Source organism: Oncorhynchus tshawytscha, unplaced genomic scaffold (assembly GCF_018296145.1).
Source record: "Oncorhynchus tshawytscha isolate Ot180627B unplaced genomic scaffold, Otsh_v2.0 Un_contig_3519_pilon_pilon, whole genome shotgun sequence".
In the NCBI taxonomy this organism is placed as follows: Eukaryota; Metazoa; Chordata; class Actinopteri; order Salmoniformes; family Salmonidae; genus Oncorhynchus; species Oncorhynchus tshawytscha.
Window position 1 is genome coordinate 181,611 of NW_024609629.1, and position 24,101 is coordinate 205,711.

The 24,101-nt window shown below is 44.6% G+C and overlaps 2 protein-coding genes across 2 annotated transcripts in view; both read left to right on the plus strand.

Moving 5' to 3' along the window:
- The first annotated feature begins 3,348 nt into the window (after window positions 1–3,348).
- On the plus strand, window positions 3,349–6,800 carry LOC121845333 (zinc finger protein 135-like). The gene is made up of 2 exons (XM_042316477.1): window positions 3,349–4,057; window positions 5,991–6,800. The coding sequence occupies exons 1-2, from the start codon at window positions 3,374–3,376 to the stop codon at window positions 6,798–6,800; spliced, it is 1,494 nt and encodes a 497-aa protein (XP_042172411.1). The 5' UTR covers window positions 3,349–3,373.
- Window positions 6,801–13,804: 7,004 nt separating this feature from the next.
- LOC112238771 (poly(A)-specific ribonuclease PARN) overlaps window positions 13,805–24,101 on the plus strand; it is a 35,109-nt gene continuing 24,812 nt past the window's right edge. Inside the window, exons 1-13 of the mRNA XM_042316478.1 lie at window positions 13,805–13,926; window positions 14,129–14,206; window positions 14,385–14,464; window positions 16,319–16,386; window positions 16,811–16,892; window positions 17,369–17,429; window positions 17,635–17,800; window positions 18,426–18,488; window positions 18,695–18,733; window positions 19,024–19,066; window positions 21,078–21,158; window positions 21,491–21,547; window positions 21,760–21,837. Of these exons, the coding sequence (XP_042172412.1) occupies window positions 13,908–13,926; window positions 14,129–14,206; window positions 14,385–14,464; window positions 16,319–16,386; window positions 16,811–16,892; window positions 17,369–17,429; window positions 17,635–17,800; window positions 18,426–18,488; window positions 18,695–18,733; window positions 19,024–19,066; window positions 21,078–21,158; window positions 21,491–21,547; window positions 21,760–21,837 (915 nt within the window). The 5' untranslated portion in view covers window positions 13,805–13,907. The remainder of the gene's footprint in view (window positions 13,927–14,128; window positions 14,207–14,384; window positions 14,465–16,318; window positions 16,387–16,810; window positions 16,893–17,368; window positions 17,430–17,634; window positions 17,801–18,425; window positions 18,489–18,694; window positions 18,734–19,023; window positions 19,067–21,077; window positions 21,159–21,490; window positions 21,548–21,759; window positions 21,838–24,101) is intronic.

Genomic DNA, 24,101 nt, shown 5'->3' on the forward strand with positions numbered 1-24,101 from the left:
CCAATAAATGATAAGAGTACACACACACACACCAAAAAAACATTGTTGACCATTTAAATATCAACAATTGTACACATTTTCCATTTATTTTCACCCAAATTATTAATTTACAAAGTATACAAGGACTGGACTCTTATTCTGAAAGATTCCAAAACTCGTGACACGGAAGTGCTTAGTTATGCCAGAGCTATTATAGAATGAGGAGATAAGAATCTCAGCTGGATCTGAATGTCGACCAATATGCAGTGGTGTAAATAAAGTACTTTAAAATACTATTTAAGTCGTTTTTTGGGGGGGGATAGCTGTACTTTACTTTACTATTTATATTTTTCACAACTTGCATTTTTACTCCCCTTCAGTCCTAAAGAAAACCTGTGTACTTTTTACTCCATACATTTTCCCTGACACCCAAATACATTCTGAATGCTTAGCAGTTCAGTAAAATTGTCAAATTGACCCACTTGATCAAGAGAAAGTCCCTGATCATCCCTTCTGCCTCTGATCTGGCAGACTCTCTAAACACAAATGCATTGTTTGTAAATTATGTCTGAGTGTTGGAGTGTGCCCTGGCTATCCATACATTTTAACAACAAGAAAATGGTGTCTGGCTTGCTTCATATAAGGAATTTGAAATTATTTTATAATTTTACTTTTGATACTTAAGTATGTGTAAAAACCAAATACTTTTAGACTTTTACTCAAGTAGTATTTTACTGGGTGACTTTCACTTCTACTTTTCTATTCAGGTATTTTAACTTTTACTGAAGTTTGATAAATGAGTACTTTTTCGATCTCTGCCAATATGAATGTCGACCAATGTGTTGCGTCACGTGGTTGTAAAAAACGAATCGGCAACGCAATTCCTTCTTAAAAATCAGGGAATGGGTTGAGACACCTGCCTATTTTCCTCAATAGTACGTAATGTCATGATTTTAAAGCTATACGATATCACAGGGAACAAGTTAATTATCTCACACCCCGATAAAAAAAAATAATTGAATGTTGTAAATCTTGTTCACGTAATTCATGCTAATGTTGGGTTTTTGAGCTGGAGCCCAATGGACTCCCATTCACTTCCTTAAAGGAGTGAGCGCGTTGTCCAATAATCACCCAGAATGCACCACGCGGCCCATTGACGAAGCATGGGAAACATAACCAATGGTCCTTAACACGATTACACTGGAGTTTCTCATCTCCATAACTGCATCTCTGGTTATTCTTGCCCGCTTCACAACGGTATCAATACCAAAGATGGTGGACGCAATTCTTCTTTGATTGAAGCAAGAATGAGACAATTTTGGAATATAGCTGGTCAGTAAAGCATTATAGGTATCGGGGTTGTTCAAACGATGTAGTTAGTTCGTCGTCAGGGTTGCATAGCTTAGTTATTACTGTTATGTACCTGCTCTTCAGATTGCTACTTTTTTACTTGGGTTGCTAAGCTGCTCAATAGCTCCTGTTAACTCATTTGAATCTCTGCTCAAACATAGTCGATACAGGAATAAAACGACAATTGTTTTCTGTATGGTACGAACAGGCAGGGGACTCTACATATAATGAATGAGCTGTTGTACATAATGTTCCTGTTATGTTATTTTCGCTAGCTAGCTTCTAAAATTCCAAATTGTACCCTTCAAAATAAAAGTCCTCATTTGTGGGAAACCTTTCAATTGAAACGGTAATTAAAGATCACAGATATTGTTCTATTATATTGTTCTATTAAGTAAACATGAAATGGTGACGGGGAAATACAGAACATTTAAACATTTGATGGACTTGACAGAAATAGAATGTCACGACATATTTGACGGTACAAATGGCTTTTGTCCCCATTAGGACGGGAGATCGCGTAAAGTCATTATTATGCGCACGAGCACAGAACTCAACTAACCTCATTTTTCCCCCCGTGCGAATCTGGCATGTCCAGTAATTTTCACATGGAGGGAGAATAATAATTCTAGCCGGAATAACCTACAGGTTTTTTTTTTGGCAAACTCCAAGATCCTCTGATAGTACTTATCCTGCGCGAATCGACATCACTGTGTTTTGAGCGCTACAGTGTTTAACAGGTGCTGCTTGCAGTTTGGGTAAGAACATGGGAACAAAGGCTGTGCAGTGCTAGATATGTACATAGCCTACAGATTAATTCAATGTGTCTGTCATATATCAACTTTCCTAGTGCCTATTTCTCTTTTTAAAAGAGTAAACGCATGATATTGTGCCCATGAATTGATAAATGGCCAAATACAACAGCTTGAAATAGATGTCAGCATACAGTTCACGGTTCTTATTGATATTATTTAGATTTTCTCCAATCTTAATGCAAGTCAATATTATATTAGTCTATCCATAGACAAGTTCAATATCTGCACGCCTAGAACAGCCTCCAGGCTTCTATCATAACGGTCAAGTTTGAATGAGGAAAAATATAAATAAATTACAGTGGGCAGTTTGGTAAATAACTGATCTCGTCCGACTTGACCTTTTCACCATGTCTGCCTATTTTTACACAGGTGACCTCACAAAGAGATTCCATTGTTCTGGTGACAGGAAGAAGATCTGGTGTTCTGAGATAATACTCACCCTGGAATAACTGGCAAAACAGCACCTCCTGAAGCTTCCTGTGTGGTGCAGCGGTCTAAGACACTGCGTCTCAGTGCTAGAGGTCGTCACTACAGACCCTGGTTTGATTCCAGGCTGTATCACAGCGGTCTAAGACACTGCATCTCAGTGCTAGAGGTCGTCACTACAGACCCTGGTTTGATTCCAGGCTGTATCACAGCGGTCTAAGACACTGCATCTCAGTGCTAGAGGTCGTCACTACAGACACCCTGGTTTGATTCCAGGCTGTATCACAACCGGCCGTGATTGGGAGTCCTATAGGGTGGCGCACAATTGGCCCAGTGTCGTCCGGGTTTGACCCGGTGTAGTCCATCATTATAAATAAGAATTTGTTCTTAACTGACTTGCCTAGTTAAATAAAAACTACAACTCCCAGTGTAAAGGGAGACATAGGAGACACCTCACACTAGTGACAGCTACGGTCAATAACCAGTTGTTGTAGATTTTTTTTAAACCAAGAAACATTCTAACTCTGCTGAGACAAAATGAGTTCAGAGAAGGAAGCGTTGATGGATGAAATCGAAAAGAGTTTATGGAATTTAACTGAGGACAATCTATGTTACCTGTGTGAACGTCATGGCAAAGATGGCTCTGAAATTAAAGGGATGAATCATCGCTTATTAAGGCGTAAAGTCATGGAGGAAATGTGGGACAATACGGATTCAATGAAATCAGAGGAGCAGGGAATGTCTTGGTTAGTCCAACTGAAAGAGGACATCAGAGGATACAGGAGGAGGGTAGCAGTGCACTCATGAGTCCCGGCCAATCAGATGACGTAGACTGGAATGAAGAGGGAGGAACTAGGTTGCCTAGCAACAGACTGGAGGCGAAATCTGATTTAGAGAGGCACACACCAGAGCAGAGGGAGAGTGATGTGACTACTTCCCAGTCTGAAAGTGTTTTTCTCAAACCACACTTGTGCACTAAATGCGGTAAGGGTTTCCATCAGGCCGGCTGTCTTAAGAGACACCTGAGAACTCATACGGGGGAGAAACCATTTGTTTGCCCTCGTTGTGGGAGGGCTTGGAGTGATTCTGGAAACTTAAAAAGACACATGAGAAAAACTCACCCAGGAGAGGAGATGGTTGTTAAGAGGGTCGATACTCAGAGGAGTGACCCTACAGAGAGTAGGGAGGAAATGAATGTGGATTCAATTAAATCTGAGGAGCAGGGAACGTCTCGGTCACTCCAGCTGAAAGAGGAGGATGCTTGCGGTGCGCCCGTGAGTCCCAGCCAGGCTCAAGCTGATGGTGTAGACCGCAACGTTGAGGACAGGGATTGGTTGCCTAGCATCGGACTGAAGGCGGAGCCCATGAGTTCCAGACAATCCGATGATGACGCTGCAGAACGCAAAGAAGAATGGAACGAAGCGGGAGGCGCTACGTTGCCTAGCGATGGACTGGAGGCGGAGTCAGCTCGAGAGCGCCACAGTTGCGTGAGTATTTCCCAGTCATTATATATTTTGTTTCCCAACAGTCTTTCCTTGATTCCCTTCTTTTTATAAATGCATTGGGAGGAGAATAACGGAGGCTCCAGCTCTTGGACTTTGTCTTCCAAAGCATTTTGAGAAGGAGGCAGAGTCATCGAGGATGAGAGTAATCGAGGATGAGAGTCATCGAGGATGAGAGTAATCGAGGATGAGAGTCATCGAGGATGAGAGTAATCGAGGATGAGAATCATCGAGGATGAGAGTCATCGAGGATGAGAGTAATCGAGGATGAGAGTCATCGAGGATGAGAATCATCGAGGATGAGAGTCATCGAGGATGAGAGTCATCGAGGATGAGAGTAATCTAGGAGGCAGAGTAATTGAGGATGAGAGTAATCTAGGATGAGAGTAATTGAGGATGAGAGTAATCGAGAATCGAGGTAATAGGATGAGACTAATAGGATGAGAGTAATAGGATGAGAGTAATCGAGGATGAGAGTAATCTAGGATGAGGGTAATCGAGGATGAGTAATCGAGGATGAATCGAGGATGAGAGTAATCTAGGATGAGAGTAATCGAGGATGAGAGTAATCGAGGATGAGAGTAATCGAGGATGAGATCGATGATGAGAGTCATCGAGGATGAGAGTCATCGAGGATGAGAATCATCGAGGATGAGAGGAGGATGAGAGTAATCTAGGAGGCAGAGTAATTGAGGATGAGAGTAATCTGAGGATGAGAGTAATCGAGAATGAGAGTAATCTAGGATGAGACTAATCTAGGATGAGAGTAATCGAGGATGAGAGTCATCGAGGATGAGAGTCATCGAGGATGAGAGTCATCAAGGAGGCAGAATAATTGAGGATGAGAGTAATCTAGGATGAGAGTAATCTAGGATGAGAGTCATCGAGGATGAGAGTCATCGAGAATGAGAGTAATCGAGGTAATCGAGGATGAGAGTAATCTAGGAGGCAGAGTAATTGAGGATGAGAGTAATCGAGGATGAGAGTAATCGAGGATGAGAGTCATCGAGGATGAGAGTCATCGAGGATGAGAGTCATCGAGGATGAGACTAATCGAGGATGAGACTAATCTAGGATGAGACTAATCTAGGATGAGACTAATCTAGGATGAGACTAATCGAGGATGAGAGTAATCTAGGATGAGAGTAATCGAGGATGAGAGTAATCTAGGATGAGAGTAATCGAGGATGAGAGTAATCGAGGAAAGACTCTTGAGACTTCAAAATTCCTTGACAGGAAGGAGAGAGTTTCCCACACTAAGGGTTTTTCTGGATCAAAAATGGATTTAGGGGGTGGGCGTGGCATGGGGGCGTGGCATGGGGGCGTGGGGGCATGGCATGGGGGCGTGGCATGGGGGTATGGCATGGGGACGTGGCAATGGGCGGGTTCGGCCCATTGGCTCAGTTGAATTTTGGACAGCATTTTAGAGGCCCCCCTCTTGGCGGTCTACAGAATTCTTAACATTTTTAAGCCAATTTTCTGCAACTCTTCAAATTTCTCCATGGAGCTGAGAGAGATTTTTAACACATTTTTAAAGCAACATTTTTTTTTGCGTTTCTACGTATTCTGCCATGGACCTGAGAGAAGATTTTGCCGTTTGAAGCTAATTTCCTTGAACTCTATGCATTTTTCCATGGTTAATGCTGTTTTATTTTGCTCAAACAAAAAAAAATTAAATCAATTCTGCTAAATTAATTGTTTTGGGCATTGTTTATTCTCCCTGACTGTCTAGTTTTTATTTTGATGATCGTTAGTTCTCAGATTACATTATTGATACATGTATCATTCTGTTATCTTTTCTACATACTTTCTATCTAGTTTTAATCCTTTACCCTGAAAGTGTTTTTTCAGGACTTGAATGGCAGAAAAATCCCAGCACCCTGATTTTTAATTTCATGTCTATTTTTCTAATTTCCAGGACAAGCCTCTCTTGCCCTCCTCCACCCTCGCAGAGTCCCCGAGTTGTGCCTCTCCCGGTGGCACTTTATTGTGCGGTCTGAAGAGGGTGTCTGTGTGGCTTGTCGACTGCAGGAAGACACCGGGGCAGAGTGGCCTTCAAATGCACAAGGCAACACAGACAGGAGAGAAACCCCACAGCTGGTCTAATGCTGAACAACACAAAACCCTCTCAGGAGACAGGCCTGGCTCCCATATCTGTGATCACTGTGGGAAGAATTTTACCACAGCAACCAATCTGAAAAGACACTTCCTGTATTTGTCTGGAGAGAAACCATACATCTGCTCTGAATGCGGAAAGAGATTCACGCAGGCCGGCAGTCTTAAGATACACCAGAGAACTCATACTGGGGAGAAACCGTACATCTGCCCTCGTTGTGGGAAGGCTTGGAGTGATTATGGAAACTTAAAGAGACACATGAGAAGGCATACTGTTAAACAATACACGGTGAAACCTCACCACTGCTCGGATTGTGGGAAACAGTTCATTGTAAAATCAAGCCTTAAACATCACCGGCTAGTGTTTCACACAGACCACCCTCATCGCTGTGGTCAATGTAAGAAGAGCTTCATAACTGCAGAAAGACTGGAATCACACATTAAGACACAACACCCGCCAAGGGATCCTCTGAAGAACCCACACGTGTGCTTTGAATGTGGAAAGGGCTTCCATCAGGCCGGCTGTCTTAAGAGACACCTGAGGACTCATACGGGGAGAAACCATTTGTTTGCCCTCGTTGTGGGAGGGCTTGGAGTGATTCTGGAAACTTAAAAAGACACATGAGAAAAACTCACCCAGGAGAGGAGATGGTTGTTAAGAGGGTTGACACTCAGAGGAGTGACCCTACAGAGAGTAGGGAGGAAATGAATGTGGATTCAATTAAATCTGAGGAGCAGGGAACGTCTCGGTCACTCCAGCTGAAAGAGGACATCAGAAGGATACTGGTGGATGCCAGAGGTGCACCAATGAGTCCCAACCAATCCGATGATTATTCTGAAGACGGTGACGAGGGAGTGACTTGGTTGCCTAGCAACAGACTGGAGGCGAAATCTGATCTAGAGAGGCACACGCCAGAGCAGAGGGAGAGTGATGTGACTACTTCCCAGTCAGAAAGTGTTTTTCTCAAACCACACTTGTGCACTAAATGCGGTAAGGGATTCAAAAAAGCCGGCTGTCTTAAGAGACACCTGAGGACTCATACGGGGAGAAACCATTTGTTTGCTCTTGTTGTGGGAAGGCTTGGAGTGATTCTGGAAACTTAAAAAGACACATGAGAAAAACTCACCCAGGAGAGGAGATGGTTGTTAAGAGGGTCGACACTCAGAGGAGTGACCCTACAGGAAGTAGGGAGGAAATTAATGTGGATTCAATTAAATCTGAGGAGCAGGGAACGTCTCGGTCACTCCAGCTGAAAGAGGAGGATGCTTGCGGTGTGCCCGTGAGTCCCAGCCAGGCTCATGCTGATGATGTAGACTGCAATGTTGAGGACAGGGATTGGTTGCCTAGCATCTGACTGAAGGTGGAGCCCATGAGTTCCGGCCAATCCGATGATGACACTGCAGACCGCAAAGAAGAATGGAATGAAGCGGAAGGCGCCCTTCGTTGTGGGAAGGCTTGGAGTTATTAAAGAGACCCATGAAAAGAGCTCAACCACCACCCAATCAGCATGTCCCTTATCCCTACCCACCACCCAATCAGCATGTCCCTTATCCCTACCCACCACCCAATCAGCATGTCCCTTATCCCTACCCACCACCCAATCAGCATGTCCCTTATCCCTACCCACCACCCAATCAGCATGTCCCTTATCCCTACCCACCACCCAATCAGCATGTCCCTTATCCCTACCCACATCAGATACCATGGTAACCTGGTTTACACCTGTCCAATCCCTTATAGATGTGTTGACTACTGTGCGATGTGTTTTAAAGGGGGGTTATTTGATGTTGTAGTTGTTTTTGATGGAGACAGGTTAGAAGTAGAGGGGGAGACAGATGAGGAGGGAAGACAGTGAAGAGTAGATGCAGGAATTGAACCCTGGTCACCATTGGGGAGGCTGAGGCATACATAGAGCATCCAGCTGTGCTACCACAAGACTACAGGCTATATGTACTAGAGCTGGGACATTAAACCAGTTGTAATTGTTTTTAATGGAGACAGGTTAGAAGTAGAGACGGAGACAGATGAGGAGGGAAGACAGCGAAAAGTAGATGCAGGGATTGAACCCTGGTCTCCAGTGGGGAGGCTGAGGCATACATAGAGCATCCAGCTGTGCTACCACAAGACTACAGGCTATGTACAGAAGGAAGCATTTCTAAAAGTATTGGAACACTGCCCTAGACTCAGCCTGTCCCAAATAACACCTTATGCTCTACATAGTGCACTACTTTTGACCCCTGCCCATCGGGGTGCCATTTTGAATTCAGGATGTCCCAAATCCCAACTTACCACATGCCCTTGCTTGGCCCTCACTAGTGCTGTGGCAGTCAGCAGGTGATTGGCAAGCAAATAACTGCCAAGTAAATAACTGCCAAGCAAATAACTGCCAAGCAAATAACTGCCAAGTAAATAACTGCCAAGCAAATAACTGCCAAGCAAATAACTGCCAAGCAAATAACTGCCGGTCTCATGGCAATTGAATGTTTAATTGTCATAAACATGTTTAGCCTACAAGCCACTGATGCAGACCTTTGGGCTCCCGAGTGGCGCAGCGGTCTAAGGCACAGCATCTCAGTGCTATAGGCGTCACTACAGACCGTGGTTCGATTCCAGGCTGTATCACAACTGGCCTTGATTGGAAGTCCCATAGGGCGGCACACAATTGGCCCAGCGTAGTCCGGGTTTGGCCGGGATAGGCCTCATTGTAAATAAGAATTTGTTCTTAACTGACTTGCCTAGTTAAATAAAAATAATATATATATTTTAAAGTATAAACATTTATATCACAATTGAACATAGCTTAATAAAAGGATATTTTCCCCAAACGATTTCAATGGAAGTGCACACATGCGGCTATTCTGTGTTGAGAGGTTAACAAAGAAACCGGTTCTCTCATATGCTTCATTCAGAGTTATTTATTAGACTTTAATTGTGATACGAACGTTGAGATATGTTCTTATTCTTAATATATTAATAAGGCTGCATGATGGGACTCTGATGATTTGAAAAAGTCTCAAGCTGAACACACTTCATCAGTCTCTCATTCACAATTTCACTTGACAATATTCTCAGCAGGCCTCGAGTTTCCCGGTGGCTGTAATGCCCCATAAAAAAAAAAAATCTGTGCCTTTTACGGCCAATGTGGGTGTTATAATAATTATAATTCCTCTCACTCACATGGTTCCTTCAGATGTAGCCAATGCCGTCACGTGATTGGTCCATCTCACAGTCATTTCAGCTAAGAAGTAATGAAGACAGACACATCGGGGGGCGTAACTGCGCGCCTCCAATTCCGAGGCGCATATTGAAAATGTTAGAGAACTGTCCACATTTTACTTTTCGTCAGCCAATCAGATGAGTCGGTCTGACCAACAGCACTAGCTTATGCCCAATGTACTATCCCCCCATAGTGCAAAAGTTGACCTATGCTATTGGTCAACTGTTCTTCAGTGCAATAAATAAATAAATATACTGTAGGACAGTTGTGGGATGCGATAGATCCCAATTGAATACAGCAACTCGCATCCAATTTCTTTATTTTTTTTAAAGCAGTGAGGCTGATGCAACAGATCAGAACGTTTAGCTTAAAATGTTGATAAACTATTAAGGCTTTTTCTATTGGTCTTTTTCTTCACATTAGAAGCGTATCAATGCGCACACATTTAATAGTTTATTTTAAAAAGGTGCATTTAATAGTTTATTTTAAAAGGTGCATTTAATAGTTTATTTTAAAAGGTGCATTTAATAGTTTATTTTAAAAGGTGCATTTAATAGTTTATTATAAAAAGTGCATATTTATGGTGAAAATGATCTTCCCCAAACGTGAAACTCACACAGCTTATGTCTGCCAGTTAGGCACCGGTTATAAAGCGGTTTAATATTTATTATCATTATCCTTTATTTAACTAGGCAAGTCAGTTAAGAACAAATTCTTATTTTGAACGACGACCTTGGAACAGTGGGTTAACTGCCCTGTTCAGGGACAGAATGATAGATTTTTACCTTGTCAGCTCAGGGGATTTGATTTTGCAACCTTTCGGGTTACTGGCCCAACGCTTTAACCACTAGGCTACCTGCCGCCCCTACACTCTAACCACTAGGCTACCTGCCGCCTCTACGCTCTAACCACCAGGCTACCTGCCGCCCCTACGCTCTAACCACCAGGCTACCTGCCGCCCCTACGCTCTAACCACTAGGCTACCTGCCGCCCCTACACTTTAACCACTAGGCTACCTGCCGCCCCTACACTCTAACCACTAGGCTACCTGCCGCCCCTACACTCTAACCACTAGGCTACCTGCCGCCCCTACACTCTAACCACTAGGCTACCTGCCGCCCCTACACTCTAACCACTAGGCTACCTGCCGCCCCTACACTCTAACCACTAGGCTAACCACTACACTCTAACCACTAGGCTACCTGCCCCTACGCTCTAACCACCAGGCTACCTGCCGCCCCTACGCTCTAACCACCAGGCTACCTGCCGCCCCTACGCTCTAACCACCAGACTACCTGCCGCCCCTACGCTCTAACCACTAGGCTACCTGCTGCCCCTACGCTCTAACCACTAGGCTACCTGCCGCCCCTACACTCTAACCACCAGGCTACCTGCCGCCCCCTACACTTTAACCACTAGGCTACCTGCTGCCCCTACGCTCTAACCACTAGGCTACCTGCCCCCCCGACGCTCTAACCACTAGGCTACCTGCCGCCCCTACGCTCTAACCACTAGGCTACCTGCCGCCCCTACACTCTAACCACTAGACTACCTGCGCTCCCTGTGCTTCGTTTTAAGGAGTTATTTGGCCACTTTAGTTGTGATAAAAAACCTTATCAAAACATATAGGCCTATGGGCTGGGCTACATACGGTGTGCGACCTACGATTTGAAGAAGTCGCAAAAAAACGCATGAGTTATTCCTCGCCTTACTGCACAAGCTGGGCGTCATTCGCATGTGATAATACATAATCCACAAGTGATAGGCTAATATTGTCACCCATCACACTATTCTTAATTTAATCTTGTCTTTACATATACTAAATTATATGTGTGTCAAATTAGTTTTGATTTAGAATGGACCATTATCATGCACCTGTATCGAAATGGGGGTATGGGGGGGAAAGAATGTCAACTATGCACTTAAATAGCAAAATGGAGGATGCTTTTCCCCGTGGTTCATTTTCATGCCAGCCAGGTAGGCTATACTCCTGTTGTAAAGAGAAGCAATGTGCTTAATATTAGGAAAGTTTATAAATATAATAGGCCTAGCCTATAGAAAGCTGATGAGATCCTCCTCTTTTTAATAGAGGCCATCACTCTGTTTTCTCACGCAGTTACTCCTCTTTTTAATAGAAGCCATCACTCTGTTTTCTCACGCAGTTACATAGCCTATAGAAATGTTGAGCAACATGAGCTCATGGGCTCTCATGAAGTGTTTTGATGAGATGTTTTAATACATTGATGTCAGAGTGATTTAAAGGGACGATACAGTGCTGAGTACCAGGCAGTTAATTTGGTAGGCTACTAATGACCATCAGTAGCATCAGAGAAGCCTAATTACCGTGTCTAAACTGTCACGTGGAATTTGACTGTCTTCGTGACTAGTGACCTCTGGTCTGGTGGTAATACCGTCACCTTGACAACCCCTCCATGTTGGCAGATCTAGGGACAAGATGACTGAGGTTACCAAAGACAAAACGGCTGAATGTAGAACTATATACAGCTGACTTCCTATCATTGGACCATTGGAGAAGGGCCCAATCCCAAATTGACATCTAGACCTTAATGTAATGTAATGATGTAAGATCATCTAATTGGTTGTAAGCAATATGGGTTTACTTCCACCTAGCCTATCATTGAGTGGTAGAGCTATTACCATATTGCTTACACCTGACAAAACCTCTCCGATCTCCACAAGTGCATATGGCATAGGGTCTAGGGGGCGTTTAGGATTGGGCCCATTGGGTCAATGTGTCTTGATTTCTGGTTTTAAAAGACTTGTCAGCGATCTTACCACCATGACTAGTTCATTCTAAATTCACAATGCATTGCTGTTGTATCCTGTATGTATAACTTGGAATATAATTATATTTTGTAAATCTGTCTCAAACTGAAATTATTCTACTCGGCTCCCTGTGAAAGTTGAGTTCACATTTTAGCCGGGAGTTTTTGTATTAAGAGTTGATGTTTAGATATTTTTGTATATGTAGTGGATGTGAACACCCTTTCAAATTAGTGGATTGGGCCACACTTGTTGCTGACAGGTGTATAAAATCGAGCACACAGCCATGCAATCTCCATAGACAAACATTGACAGTATAATGCCCTTACTGAAGAGCTCAGTGACTTTCAATGTAGCATCGTCATAGGATTCCACTTTTCCAACAAGTCAGTTCATCAAATTTCTGCCCTGCTAGAGCTGCCCCGGTCAACTGTAAGTGTTGTTATTGTGAAGTGGAAACATCTCAGAGCAACGACGTCTGAAGTGGTAGGCCACACAAGCTCACAGAACGGGACCGGCGAGTGCTGAAACAACCAGTGCGTAAAAATCGTCTGTCTGTACACATGCCTACGAAAAGTAATGGTCTGTGGCTGTTTTTCATGGTTCAGGCTAGGCCCTTTAGTTCCAGTGAAGGGAAATCTTAACACGATAGCGTACAATGACATTCTAGATGAATCAACTTTGTGGCAACAGTTTGGGGAAGGCCCTTTCCTGTTTCAGAATGACAATCCTCCTGTGCACAAAGCGAGGTCCATTCAGAAATGGTTTGTCGAGGTCGATGTGGAAGAACTTGACTTGCCTGCACAGAGCCCTGACCTCAATCAGCCAGGCCTAATCGCAAGCCAGGCCTAATTACAAGCATCAGTGCCCGACCTCACTAATGTTCGTGCCTGAATGGAAGCAAGTCCCCGCAACGATGTTCCAAAGCCGTCCCAGAAGAGTGGAGGTTGTTATAGCAACGGGGGGAGGGGTCGTTTTAGTCATGTAGTGTATATTTCAAAGAATGTTTTAATTTATTGCTGAACACCAACTAGAGTTAATAAAAATGGTGACAGCAATGTGTTGTTGGAGTAGATCTTTGAGTAAGAAGGTTTATGCATAACATAGGGTCCTAGCATAACCAAGGGTCCTAGTATAACCAAGGGTTCAAGTATCACAGGCAAAGTGTATGTATGTAGTGTTACATCAACATTTTGTGAGGACAGAAATGTAAGAAAATCTTAGATTTGTAATTATTTGTTAATTGATCAATAATGACAAAGGTGAAACTCTAGCTTCAGTTAGATAACAATAGTAATTTTAACAATGTAATTTTAACATAAACACACATTAATCCGGATAAGATTGCTATACTACCATTATTTGACACCTATCTAAAAAATGTGGAACTTCATTTTAGTCTGTCTTTTGCATTGGGTGACCGTTGATGGCGTGAAAAGACAAATTAAAATTGCTGTTCAAAATGGGGGGGACACCCATTATAACATGTTCAGTTATGCTCACGGCACGACTGATAAACCCACATTGTACATTCGAGCTAGAAAGCGCGTAATCGTGATTCGTGCATCGTACGGCTTTTATTTTGGCGTAGCCATATTTTGATTGACGTCGTGTCAAAAACGTCACTACGCCGGAAGTGTTGGACAGATTAAAATCCTCTTGTGTGACAGCAGCGGTTCGGTACATTGTATTTTTTTTTTTTTTGTCTTTCTGTAGGGATGGAGGTGACACGAACAAGTAATTCACCCTTATAGATAATATACACCAAGATTATAGTCATATGCTATTAGATACACAAACTTAGCTGTGGTTTCTCACCGCACAATCATGATTCCGTTCATTTCCGCGAGGTTGTGAATGCTAACCCGCTAACTAGCATTACTAGCTAGCTTGCGTGTTGAGTAAACCACCAACGCTGACTGTTGTTTTTGTATTACAGATTTCAAAGACAGTTTAAGCACTGTGTACAGCGCAATAGAGGAAGCAGACTTTCTCGCAATCGATGGGGAATTTTCAGGTAAGTCATTGTTAGCTAGCTATTTAACTGGCAAACATGTAGAGTTACATCTTAACTAGCTCGCTGGCCAACCCGTTTCCGTGGCTGCTACAAGCCACACACACGCAGTCGGTTATGAACTCTTGACATCTTCATGTTCTAGTTAATACAGTAGAAAATACACTCTTTTCGGTTTCAGGTATTAGCGATGGGCCCAACGTCAGCGCACTGACTAACGGGTTGGACACGCCAGAGGAGCGCTACATGAAGCTAAAAAAGGTAACAGTCAAGAGAGACATGCGTTTAGAGTTGGGGAGGCAATGCGGTTTCCTGCATTATGCTGCATTTACTTGACACTACAACGTTTTATGGCAGCCATGTTGGTTCCCCGTTAGTTTAACATGGAGAATATTTAACAATGTAACGGAATGTTTAGAATGAGAACGATATTAAAACTCTAACATAAACATAAACACTAAATGTATGGCCCTGGTCAAAACTGTCCTGTCGGTCAGGCACTGAGTGAGTCGCTACAGTTGAAGTCAGAAGTTTACTTACACTCAATCAGTAGTTGGTATCATTGCCTTTAAATTGGATAACTTGGGTCAAACGTTTCGGTTGGCCTTCCACAAGCTTCCCACAGTAAGTTGGGGGAATTTTGGCCCATTCCTCCTGACAGTGCAGGTGTAACTGCGTCAGGTTTGTAGGCCTCCTTGCTCGCATATGCTTTTTCAGTTCTGCCCCACAAATGTTCTATCGGATTTGTGATGGCCACTCCAATACTTTGACTTTGTTGTCCTCAAGCCATTTTGCCACAACTTTGGACGTATGCTTGGGGTCCTTGTCCATTTGGAAGACCCATTTGTGACCAAGCTTTAACTTCCTGACTGAGGTCTTGTGATGTTGCTAAAATATATCCACATAATTTTCCTTTATGATGCCATCTATTTAGTGAAGTGCACCAGTCCGTCCTGCAGCAAAGCACCCCCACAACATGATGCTGCCACCTCCGTGCTTCATGGTTGGGATGGTATTCTTTGGCTGCTTAGCCTCACCCTTTTTCCTCCAAACATCACGTTGGTCATTATGGCCAAACAGTTCTGTTTTTTGTTTATTCAGACCAGAGGAAATTTCTCCAAAAAGTACGATATTTGTCCCCATGTGCAGTTGCAAACCATAGTCTGGCTTTTTTATGGCGGTTTTGGAGCAGTGGCTTCTACCTTGCTGAGCGGCCTTTCAGGTTATGTCGATATAGGACTCGTTTTACTGTGGATGTAGATACTTTTGTACCGGTTTCCTCCAGCATCTTCACAAGGTCCTTTGCTGTTGTTCTGGGATTGATTTGCACTTTTTGCGCCAAAGTACGTTCATCTCTAGGAGACAGAATGCGTTTCCTTCCTGACTGGCTTGACAGCCGTGTGGTCCCATGGTGTTTATACTTGCGTACTATTGTTTGTACAGATGAACGTGGTACCTTCAGGCTTTTGGAAATTGCTACCAAGGATGAGCCAGACTTGTGGAGGTCTACAATTGTTTTTCTGAGGTCTTGGCTGATTTCTTTTGATTTTCCCTTGATGTCAAGCAATGAGGCACTGAGTTTGAAGGTAGGCCTTGAAATTCATCCACAGGTACACCTCCAATTGACTAAAATAATGTCAATTAGCCTATCAGAAGCTTCTAAAGCCATGACATTTTCTGGAATTCTCCAAGCTGTTTAAAGGCACAGTCAACTTAGTGTATGTAAACCTCTGACCCACTGGGATTGTGATACAGTAAGTCAAATAATCTGTCTGTAAACAATTGTTGGAAAAATTACTTGTGTCATGCACAAAGTAGATGTCCTAACCTATTTGCCAAAACTATAGTTTATCAAGAAATGTGTGGAGTGGTTGAAAAATGAGATTTAATAACTCCAACCTAAGTGTATGTGAACTCCCCACTGTATATAACTAATATAGCGAGGTAGCTCGCATAACTTTTTATATTTTATATCATGGCTGAATTTGATCATGGTTTTCGGGTGTCTTTGATTCCTGGAGTCTAAGTATGGGCCACAACAAGGCCATGTGCTATCGGTCCTGCTTTAAATGTACACGTTTGAGACTCTAAACTCCTCTGCCCCCCTCTACCCAGCATTCCATGGACTTCTTGCTGTTTCAGTTTGGACTGTGTACGTTCACATATGACCAGGCAGAGTCCAAGTGAGTGGGATTTCTCTCTCCGATTTAACATTTAACACGCAGTCTGTTTTGAACCGAGTTACATCTGAGTAACATGACGCTTCTCAGAGTGCTGATTTTAGGATCAGTGTTTAGCCTTTCAGATTGTTCTGAATGAGATGCCATATGGACCTGATCCTATATCGGCCCTCTTAAGCTTGACGCAATAGGACCCGTGACCTGACCCCAGATCACTTAGTGATTTAGCCAACTCTTCTCTACTGTGTTGTTACACTGTCATAACAAACGGGTGTGTCTGAAATACTGATCTGGGACCAGCTGATATAGTGTTAAATAGAAAGTCTAAGTCAGCTATATTAAATGATGTGATCTCTATGCAGGCTATAGGAATGTTTAACCTAGCTGACCTGCTGTTCTTTCTCTCCTGGTGTCCTTGTCCCCACAGGTACGTCATCAAGACTTTTAATTTTTATATATTCCCAAAGCCGTTCAACAGAACCTCCCCAGACACCAAGTTCATCTGCCAGGTTAGAAAACCGTTGGTCTGTCTTATTTTATCCGGGTGGTACAAGCATTTCTTACTGGTGCTTCGACAACCTGCATCGCTTGCTGTTTGGGGGGTTTTTAAGGCTGGGTTTCTGTACAGCACTTTGAGATATCAGCTGATGTAAGAAGGGCTATGTAAATACATGGGGAGTGACGACCTAAACCTGTCCAATCAAATCATGTTTCAGCCCGTTATGTAAATACATGTGATTTGATTGGACAGGTTTAGGTCGTCACTCCCCGTTTCAGCCCATTATGTAAATACATGTGATTTGATTGGACATGTTTAGGTCGTCACTCCCCGTTTCAGCCCGTTATGTAAATACATGTGATTTGATTGGAGATGTTTAGGTCGTCACACCGCGTTTCAGCCCGTTTGCTTCCTTTCCATCCCTGGAGAATAGGACCCATGTTGCCCCTGGTGGTGCTTTGGTAAATATGTCTGTTGTTATTTCAGAGTTCCAGCATAGACTTCCTGGCCAGTCAGGGTTTTGACTTCAACAAAGTGTTCCGTCACGGTAGGTGACATTCTGTCTGGTTGCCGTAGAAATCCCAACTTGGACAATAAATCGATTTGATGGATTGAAGCTACTCTAGCTAACCCCCTTCCCTGTTCTGGATGCTTTAGGAATTCCAACTAGGTCAATAAAGATGACTAAGTGATTGATTTAAAATAACCAACACTCCACCATCTAACCCTGCTTCCTTTTCTGGTTGCCGTAGGGATCCCGTACCTGAACCAGGAAGAGGAAGTGCAGCTGCGGGAGCAGTATGAGGAGAGGCGGAGTCAGAGTAACGGATCAGGAAACCCCTCCTACATCTCCCCCAACCCAAACAAAGGCCCTGGCAGCGTCCCCGAGGAGCACAGGGAGTACATCGGACGGGTGGTGTAAGTTTAAACCTGACTCCCATTTCTAGTTACAACTTCAGACTGTAGTTGCATGTGGTGAGAGAGATGACAGCCTGGTCCCAAATCTGCCCCTTTCCCTCCTTCTGACACCAGTTCCTCCTGCCGCCACTAGCCCCTTTCCCTCCTTCTGACACCAGTTCCTCCTACCGCCACTAGCCCCTCCCCTCCCTAGCCACCCTCTGACACTAGTTCCTCCTACTGCCCCTTTCCCTCCCTAGCCACCCTCTGACACTAGTTCCTCCCTAGCCACCCTCTGACACCCTTTCCCTCCCTAGCCACCCGCTGACACTAGTTCCTCCTACTGCCCCTTTCCCTCCCTAGCCACCCTCTGACACTAGTTCCTCCTACCGCCCCTTTCCCTCCCTAGCCACCCTCTGACACCAGTTGCTCCTTCATATAAGGCATGGTTTAAACTCCTCCAAACGGGTGTTACAGCCTCAGCGCGGAACCCGTCCTACGGTCCACGGTGAAGTCACATGGTACTGATTTATGTCTAGCGGAGCAGAAATCCATGGTAACAGTCCAGACACGACCATTCAGCTCCAGCCCAGAATGCATCCCTGTCGTTTTGTTAAGTCTTCCTCCTGCCTCTTGTCCCTTGCAGAGAGAAGGTGGAATCTCTGTTCACTACCTCAGAGAAGACTGTGGACCTGGAGCCCTGCACTGGGTAAAGAAACACCTGTTTGTTTGTTTGTTTGTTTGTTTGTGTGTGTGTGCGAGAGAGAAATGTGCATTTATACAACAATTTAATTTCAGTCTCAAGGACTTTACCATTTTAACATGGCTCTCCTGACCCCCCCCCAGCAATATTTACCAGTGTTTTGTTAATTAAAAACCTCCATTCCCCCTGTTCTGTTCTCTGCTCCACTCCAGGTTTCAGAGGAAGCTGATCTACCAGACTCTCAACTCCAAGTACGTACGTTCTGTCCTTCAAGAGCAGCAATGTTCTAGAACTCTGCAGATATAATTCAGTGTTCCATCCCAAGAACACAGGGAGATGAATGAAATCCACTTTTTGAATTGTTACCATTCTGCTATTTCTAAAACAGATTAATTGTTTTTTTTTATCTGTAGTTTTAACGCTGCTTAGTGACAGTTAATGTTAATCATAAAATGTTTATATAGTTCTAGTACTTAGTGTGTATATTGTACAGAGATGACATATCTTTATAGAAGGATAATGTTCATCTACTCTCCTATAGGTTCCCAAAGGGCCTTCATGTGGAGACCTTGGAGACAGAGAAGGTCAGTCTGCCAGCTAGATCAGAGGTTCTCAAACCTCTCCTCGGGGGGGGGGGACCCCCAGCCAGTCAGTCTATGTATTTGATCTATTCCAGAGCCCTACGAGACTCATGATCACGGCTGGTTGTGATACAGCCCGGGATCGAACCAGGGTCTGTAGTGACACCTCTAGCACTTTCGATGCAGTGCCTTAAACCGCTAGCACACCTGATTGAACTAATCATTAAGACCTTTATACTAGGAATAAGGCTCCCGAATGGCGCAGCGATTTAAAGCACTACATTGAAGTGCTAGAGACGTCACTACCGACCCTGGTTCGATCCTGGGCTGTATCACAACAGGCTGTGATCAAGAGTCCCGTAGGGCAGCGCACAATTGGCCCAGCATCAACCGGGTTAGGGGAGGGGGAGGCCGTCATTGTGAAATAAGAATTAGTTCTCAACTGATTTGCCGAGTTAAATAAATCCATTAAGCTAGAGGATGTAATGAGTGATACCAGTTTGAACTTTAGTTTAGTGCTCCATTTTAACTGTCTTTATACCAATGGCAGAGTTACTCAGGGTTAGTAATCTGGAGTTACTCAGGGATCTTCTACGTTAGTAGAACAGGGATCTTCTACGTTGTAATCTGGTGTTCTCAGTTTGACCCTCTGCTGGTGTTCTAGTTACTCAGGGATGACGTTAGTAATCTGGAGTTACTCAGGGATCTTCTACGTTAGTAATCTTTCAGGATCTTCTACGTTAGTAATCTGGAGTTACTCAGGGATCTTCCGGTGTTCTCAGGGAGTCTGTAATCCCCCACGTTAGTAAGGTAATGTGTAGAACACCTGAGTGATGACCCCCCCTGCCGGTGATTGTCTCTAGTCTGTCAGGTAAGTGTGTGAGTGATGCTGTGGGATTGTCTCCAGTCAGTAGGTGTGAGTGATGCTGTGGGATCGTCTCCGGTCAGTAGGTGTGAGTGATGCTGTGGGATCGTCTCCGGTCAGTAGGTGTGAGTGATGCTGTGGGATCGTCTCCGGTCAAGTAGGTGTGAGTGATGCTGTGGGATCGGTCTCCGGTCAAGTAGGTGTGAGTGATGCTGTGGGATCGGTCTCCGGTCAAGTAGGTGTGAGTGATGCTGTGGGATCGGCTCCGGTCAGTAGGTGTGAGTGATGCTGTGGGATCGGTCTCCGGTCAGTAGGTGTGAGTGATGCTGTGGGATCGTCTCCGGTCAGTAGGTGTGAGTGATGCTGTGGGATCGTCTCCGGTCAGTAGGTGTGAGTGATGCTGTGGGATGCTCCGGTCAGTAGGTGTGAGTGATGCTGTGGGATCGTCTCCGGTCAAGTAGGTGTGAGTGATGCTGTGGGATCGGCTCCGGTCAGTAGGTGTGAGTGATGCTGTGGGATCGTCTCCGGTCAGTAGGTGTGAGTGATGCTGTGGGATCGTCTCCGGTCAGTAGGTGTGAGTGATGCTGTGGGATGTCTCCGGTCAGTAGGTGTGAGTGATGCTGTGGGATCGTCTCCGGTCAGTAGGTGTGAGTGATGCTGTGGGATCGGCTCCGGTCAGTAGGTGTGAGTGATGCTGTGGGATCGGCTCCGGTCAGTAGGTGTGAGTGATGCTGTGGGATCGGCTCCGGTCAGTAGGTGTGAGTGATGCTGTGGGATCGGCTCCGGTCAGTAGGTGTGAGTGATGCTGTGGGATCGGCTCCGGTCAGTAGGTGTGAGTGATGCTGTGGGATCGGCTCCGGTCAGTAGGTGTGAGTGATGCTGTGGGATCGGCTCCGGTCAGTAGGTGTGAGTGATGCTGTGGGATCGGCTCCGGTCAGTAGGTGTGAGTGATGCTGTGGGATCGGCTCCGGTCAGTAGGTGTGAGTGATGCTGTGGGATCGGCTCCGGTCAGTAGGTGTGAGTGATGCTGTGGGATCGGCTCCGGTCAGTAGGTGTGAGTGATGCTGTGGGATCGGCTCCGGTCAGTAGGTGTGTGTTGATGTACATTTATAGACGGGTGTATTATGTGATGATATAATGGGGTTTCAGAAAGAGCGGTACATCCAGATCAGCAAGGTGGACGACGAGGAGAGGAAGAGGAGGGAGCGGCAGAAACAGGAGAGAGAACAGGTGACGTTCCTTCTACCGTTTTTTCTATAAAAAAAAGCAAACCCAACATTCCAGAACATTCCTTCCTGTGGTGTTCTAGATGGAAGCAGTCTAAGCACAGTAACTCCAGAAGGACACGGCTGAATTTTCTTCTACTGTATCTAAAAAGCAGACAGTACATTTCTTCTTGAAAGGTTCCACACCTTCACCCCCCCCCCCCTGAAGAAACACGATCAGGAGGCAACGTTTTGAATCTGGGAGATTACTTGTCCAATAAGAGACATTCCTTTGTAGTTTCTTTGCATTGTTTTGCTACGTTTCCTACTGAACGTGACCCTGGTCAATCCTTCCAGGAGGAGCTGAATGACGCTGTGGGATTCTCCAGGGTCATACACGCCATCTCCAAATCTGTGAGTTACCCTGACAACCTGGTATCAAATTGTTTTAGTTTTAACCTGTATCTTTTGTTATGTTGCGATGTACCAGTATATGCCAACTGCCTTTGCAATCCACCACTGAAACTATAAGGAATATTGTAGTTGCGTGAGTTCTCCTTTATCTCTCTTTGGGCGCTATACCTTTAGGTTGGGACTCAACTCTTTCCCCCCTCTCTCCAACCCAGGGAAAGTTGGTGGTTGGCCACAACATGCTGCTGGACGTCATGCACACCATCCATCAGTTCTACTGCGTACTGCCAGAGGTACAAAACACGCACCATTTATATATGAACACAGTGGTTTAATTTTAAATTTCACCTTTATTTAACCAGGTAGGCTAGTTGAGAACAAGTTCTCATTTTACAACTGTGATCTGGCCAAGATAAAACAAAGCAGTGTGACACAAACACAGTTACACATGGGATAAACAAACATAGTCAATAAAACAATAGAAAAGTGTATATACAGTGTGTGCAAATGAGGTAAGACAAGGGTGGTAGGCAATAAATAGGCCATAGTGGCGAAATAATGACAATTTAGCAATTAAACACTGGAGTGAATAGATGTGCAAAAGATGAATGTGCAAGTAGAGATACTGGGGTGCGAAGGAGCAAATTAAATAAATACAGTATGGGGATGAGGTAGTTGGATGGGCTATGTACAGATGGGCTATGTACAGATGGGCTATTTACAGATGGTCTGTGTACAGGTGCAATGATCTGTGAGCTGCTCTGACAGCTGATGCTTAAAGTTAGTGAGGGAGATATGAGTCTCCAGCTTCAGCGATTTTTGCAATTCGTTCCAGTCATTGGCAGCAGAGAACTGGAAGGAAAGGCGGCCAAAGGAATTTGCGGTGACCCGTGAAATATACCTGCTGGAGCGCGTGCTACGGGTGTGTGCTGCTATGGTGACCAGTGAGCTGAGATAAGGCAGGGCTTTACCTAGCAAAAACTTATAGATGACGTGGAGCCAGTGGGTTTGGCGACGAATATGAAGCGAGGGCCAGCCAACGAGAGCATACAGGTCGCAGTGGTGGGTAGTATATGGGGCTTTGGTGACAAAACGGATGGCACTGTGATAGACTGCATCCAATTTGTTGAGTAGCGTGTTGGAGGCTATTTTGTAAGTGACATCGCCGAAGTTGAGGATTGGTAGGATAGTCCGTTTTACAAAGATATGTTTGGCAGCATGAGTGAAGGATGCTTTGTTGCGTAATAGGAAGCAGATTCTAGATTTAATTTTGTGAGTCTGGAAGGAGAGTTTACAGTCTAACCAGACACCTAGGTATTTGTAGATGTCAGAACGGTCCCGAGTAGTGATGCTGGATGGGCGGGCAGATGCTGGCAGCGATCGGTTGAAGAACATGCATTTAGTTTTACTTTCATTTAAGAGCAGTTGGAGGCCACGGAAGCAGAGTTGTATGGCATTGATGCTTGTCTGGAGATTTAAGTGTCCAAAGAAGGGCTAGAAGTATACAGAATGGTGTCGTCTGCGTAGAGGTGGATCAGAGAATCACCAGCAGCAAGAGCGACATCATTGATGTATACAGAGAAAAGAGTTGGCCCGAGAATTGAACCCTGTGGCACCCCCATAGACTGCCAGAGGACCGGACAACAGGCCCTCCGATTTGACAAACTGTACTCTGTCTGAGAAGTAGTTGGTGAACCAGACGAGGCAGTCATTTGAGAAACCAAGGCTGTTGATGAATTTGGTGATTGACAGTCGAAAGCCTTGGCCAAATCGATGAATACGGCTGCACAGTAATGTCTCTTATCAATGATATCGTTTAGGACCTTGAGCGTGGCTAAGGTGCACCCATGACCAGCTCTGAAACCAGATTGCATAGCGGAGAAGCTACGGTGGGATTCGAAATGGTCGGTGAGCTGTTTGTTAACTTTGCTTTCGATGACCTTAGAAAGGCAGGGTAGATTAGCTATAGGTCTGTAGCAGTTTGGGTCTAGAGTGTCTCCCCCTTTTGAAGAGGGGGATTACCGCGGCAGCTGTTCAATCTTTGGGGATCTCAGACAATACGAAAGAGATGTTGAACAGGCTAGCAATAGGGGTTGCAACAATTTCGGCTGTAATTTTAGAAAGATGTTCCAGTCCTGCTGATTTGTAGGGGTCCAGATTTTGCAGCTCTTTCAGAACATCAGCTATTTGGGTGAAGGAGAAATAGGGGAGGCTTGGGAAAATTGCTGTGGAGGGCTGTTTACCAGGGTAGGAGTGCCAGGTGGAAAGCATGGCCAGCTGTAGAAAAAGCTTATTGAAATCCTCAATTATTGCGGATTTATAGGTGGTGACAATGTTTTCTAGCCTCCGTGCAGTGGGCAGCTGGGAGGAGGTGCTCTTATTCTCCATGGATTTTAGTGTCCCAGAACTTTTTGGCGTTTGTGTTGCAGGATGCAAATTTCTGTTAGGAAAGTGAAGGCTTGCTTTTTCAAACTGCCTGTGTATATTGGTTCCTAACTTCCCTGAGAAGTTGCATATCGCAGGGTCTATTCGATGCTAATGCAGTACGCCACAGGAT

Coding starts and splice junctions, on each gene's coding strand:
- LOC121845333 (XM_042316477.1), top strand. CDS start 3,374: ATGAGTCCCGGCCAATCAGATGACGTAGACTGGAATGAAGAGGGAGGA. Junction 4,058..5,990: donor CTCGAGAGCGCCACAGTTGC/GTGAGTATTTCC, acceptor TCTAATTTCCAG/GACAAGCCTCTCTTGCCCTC.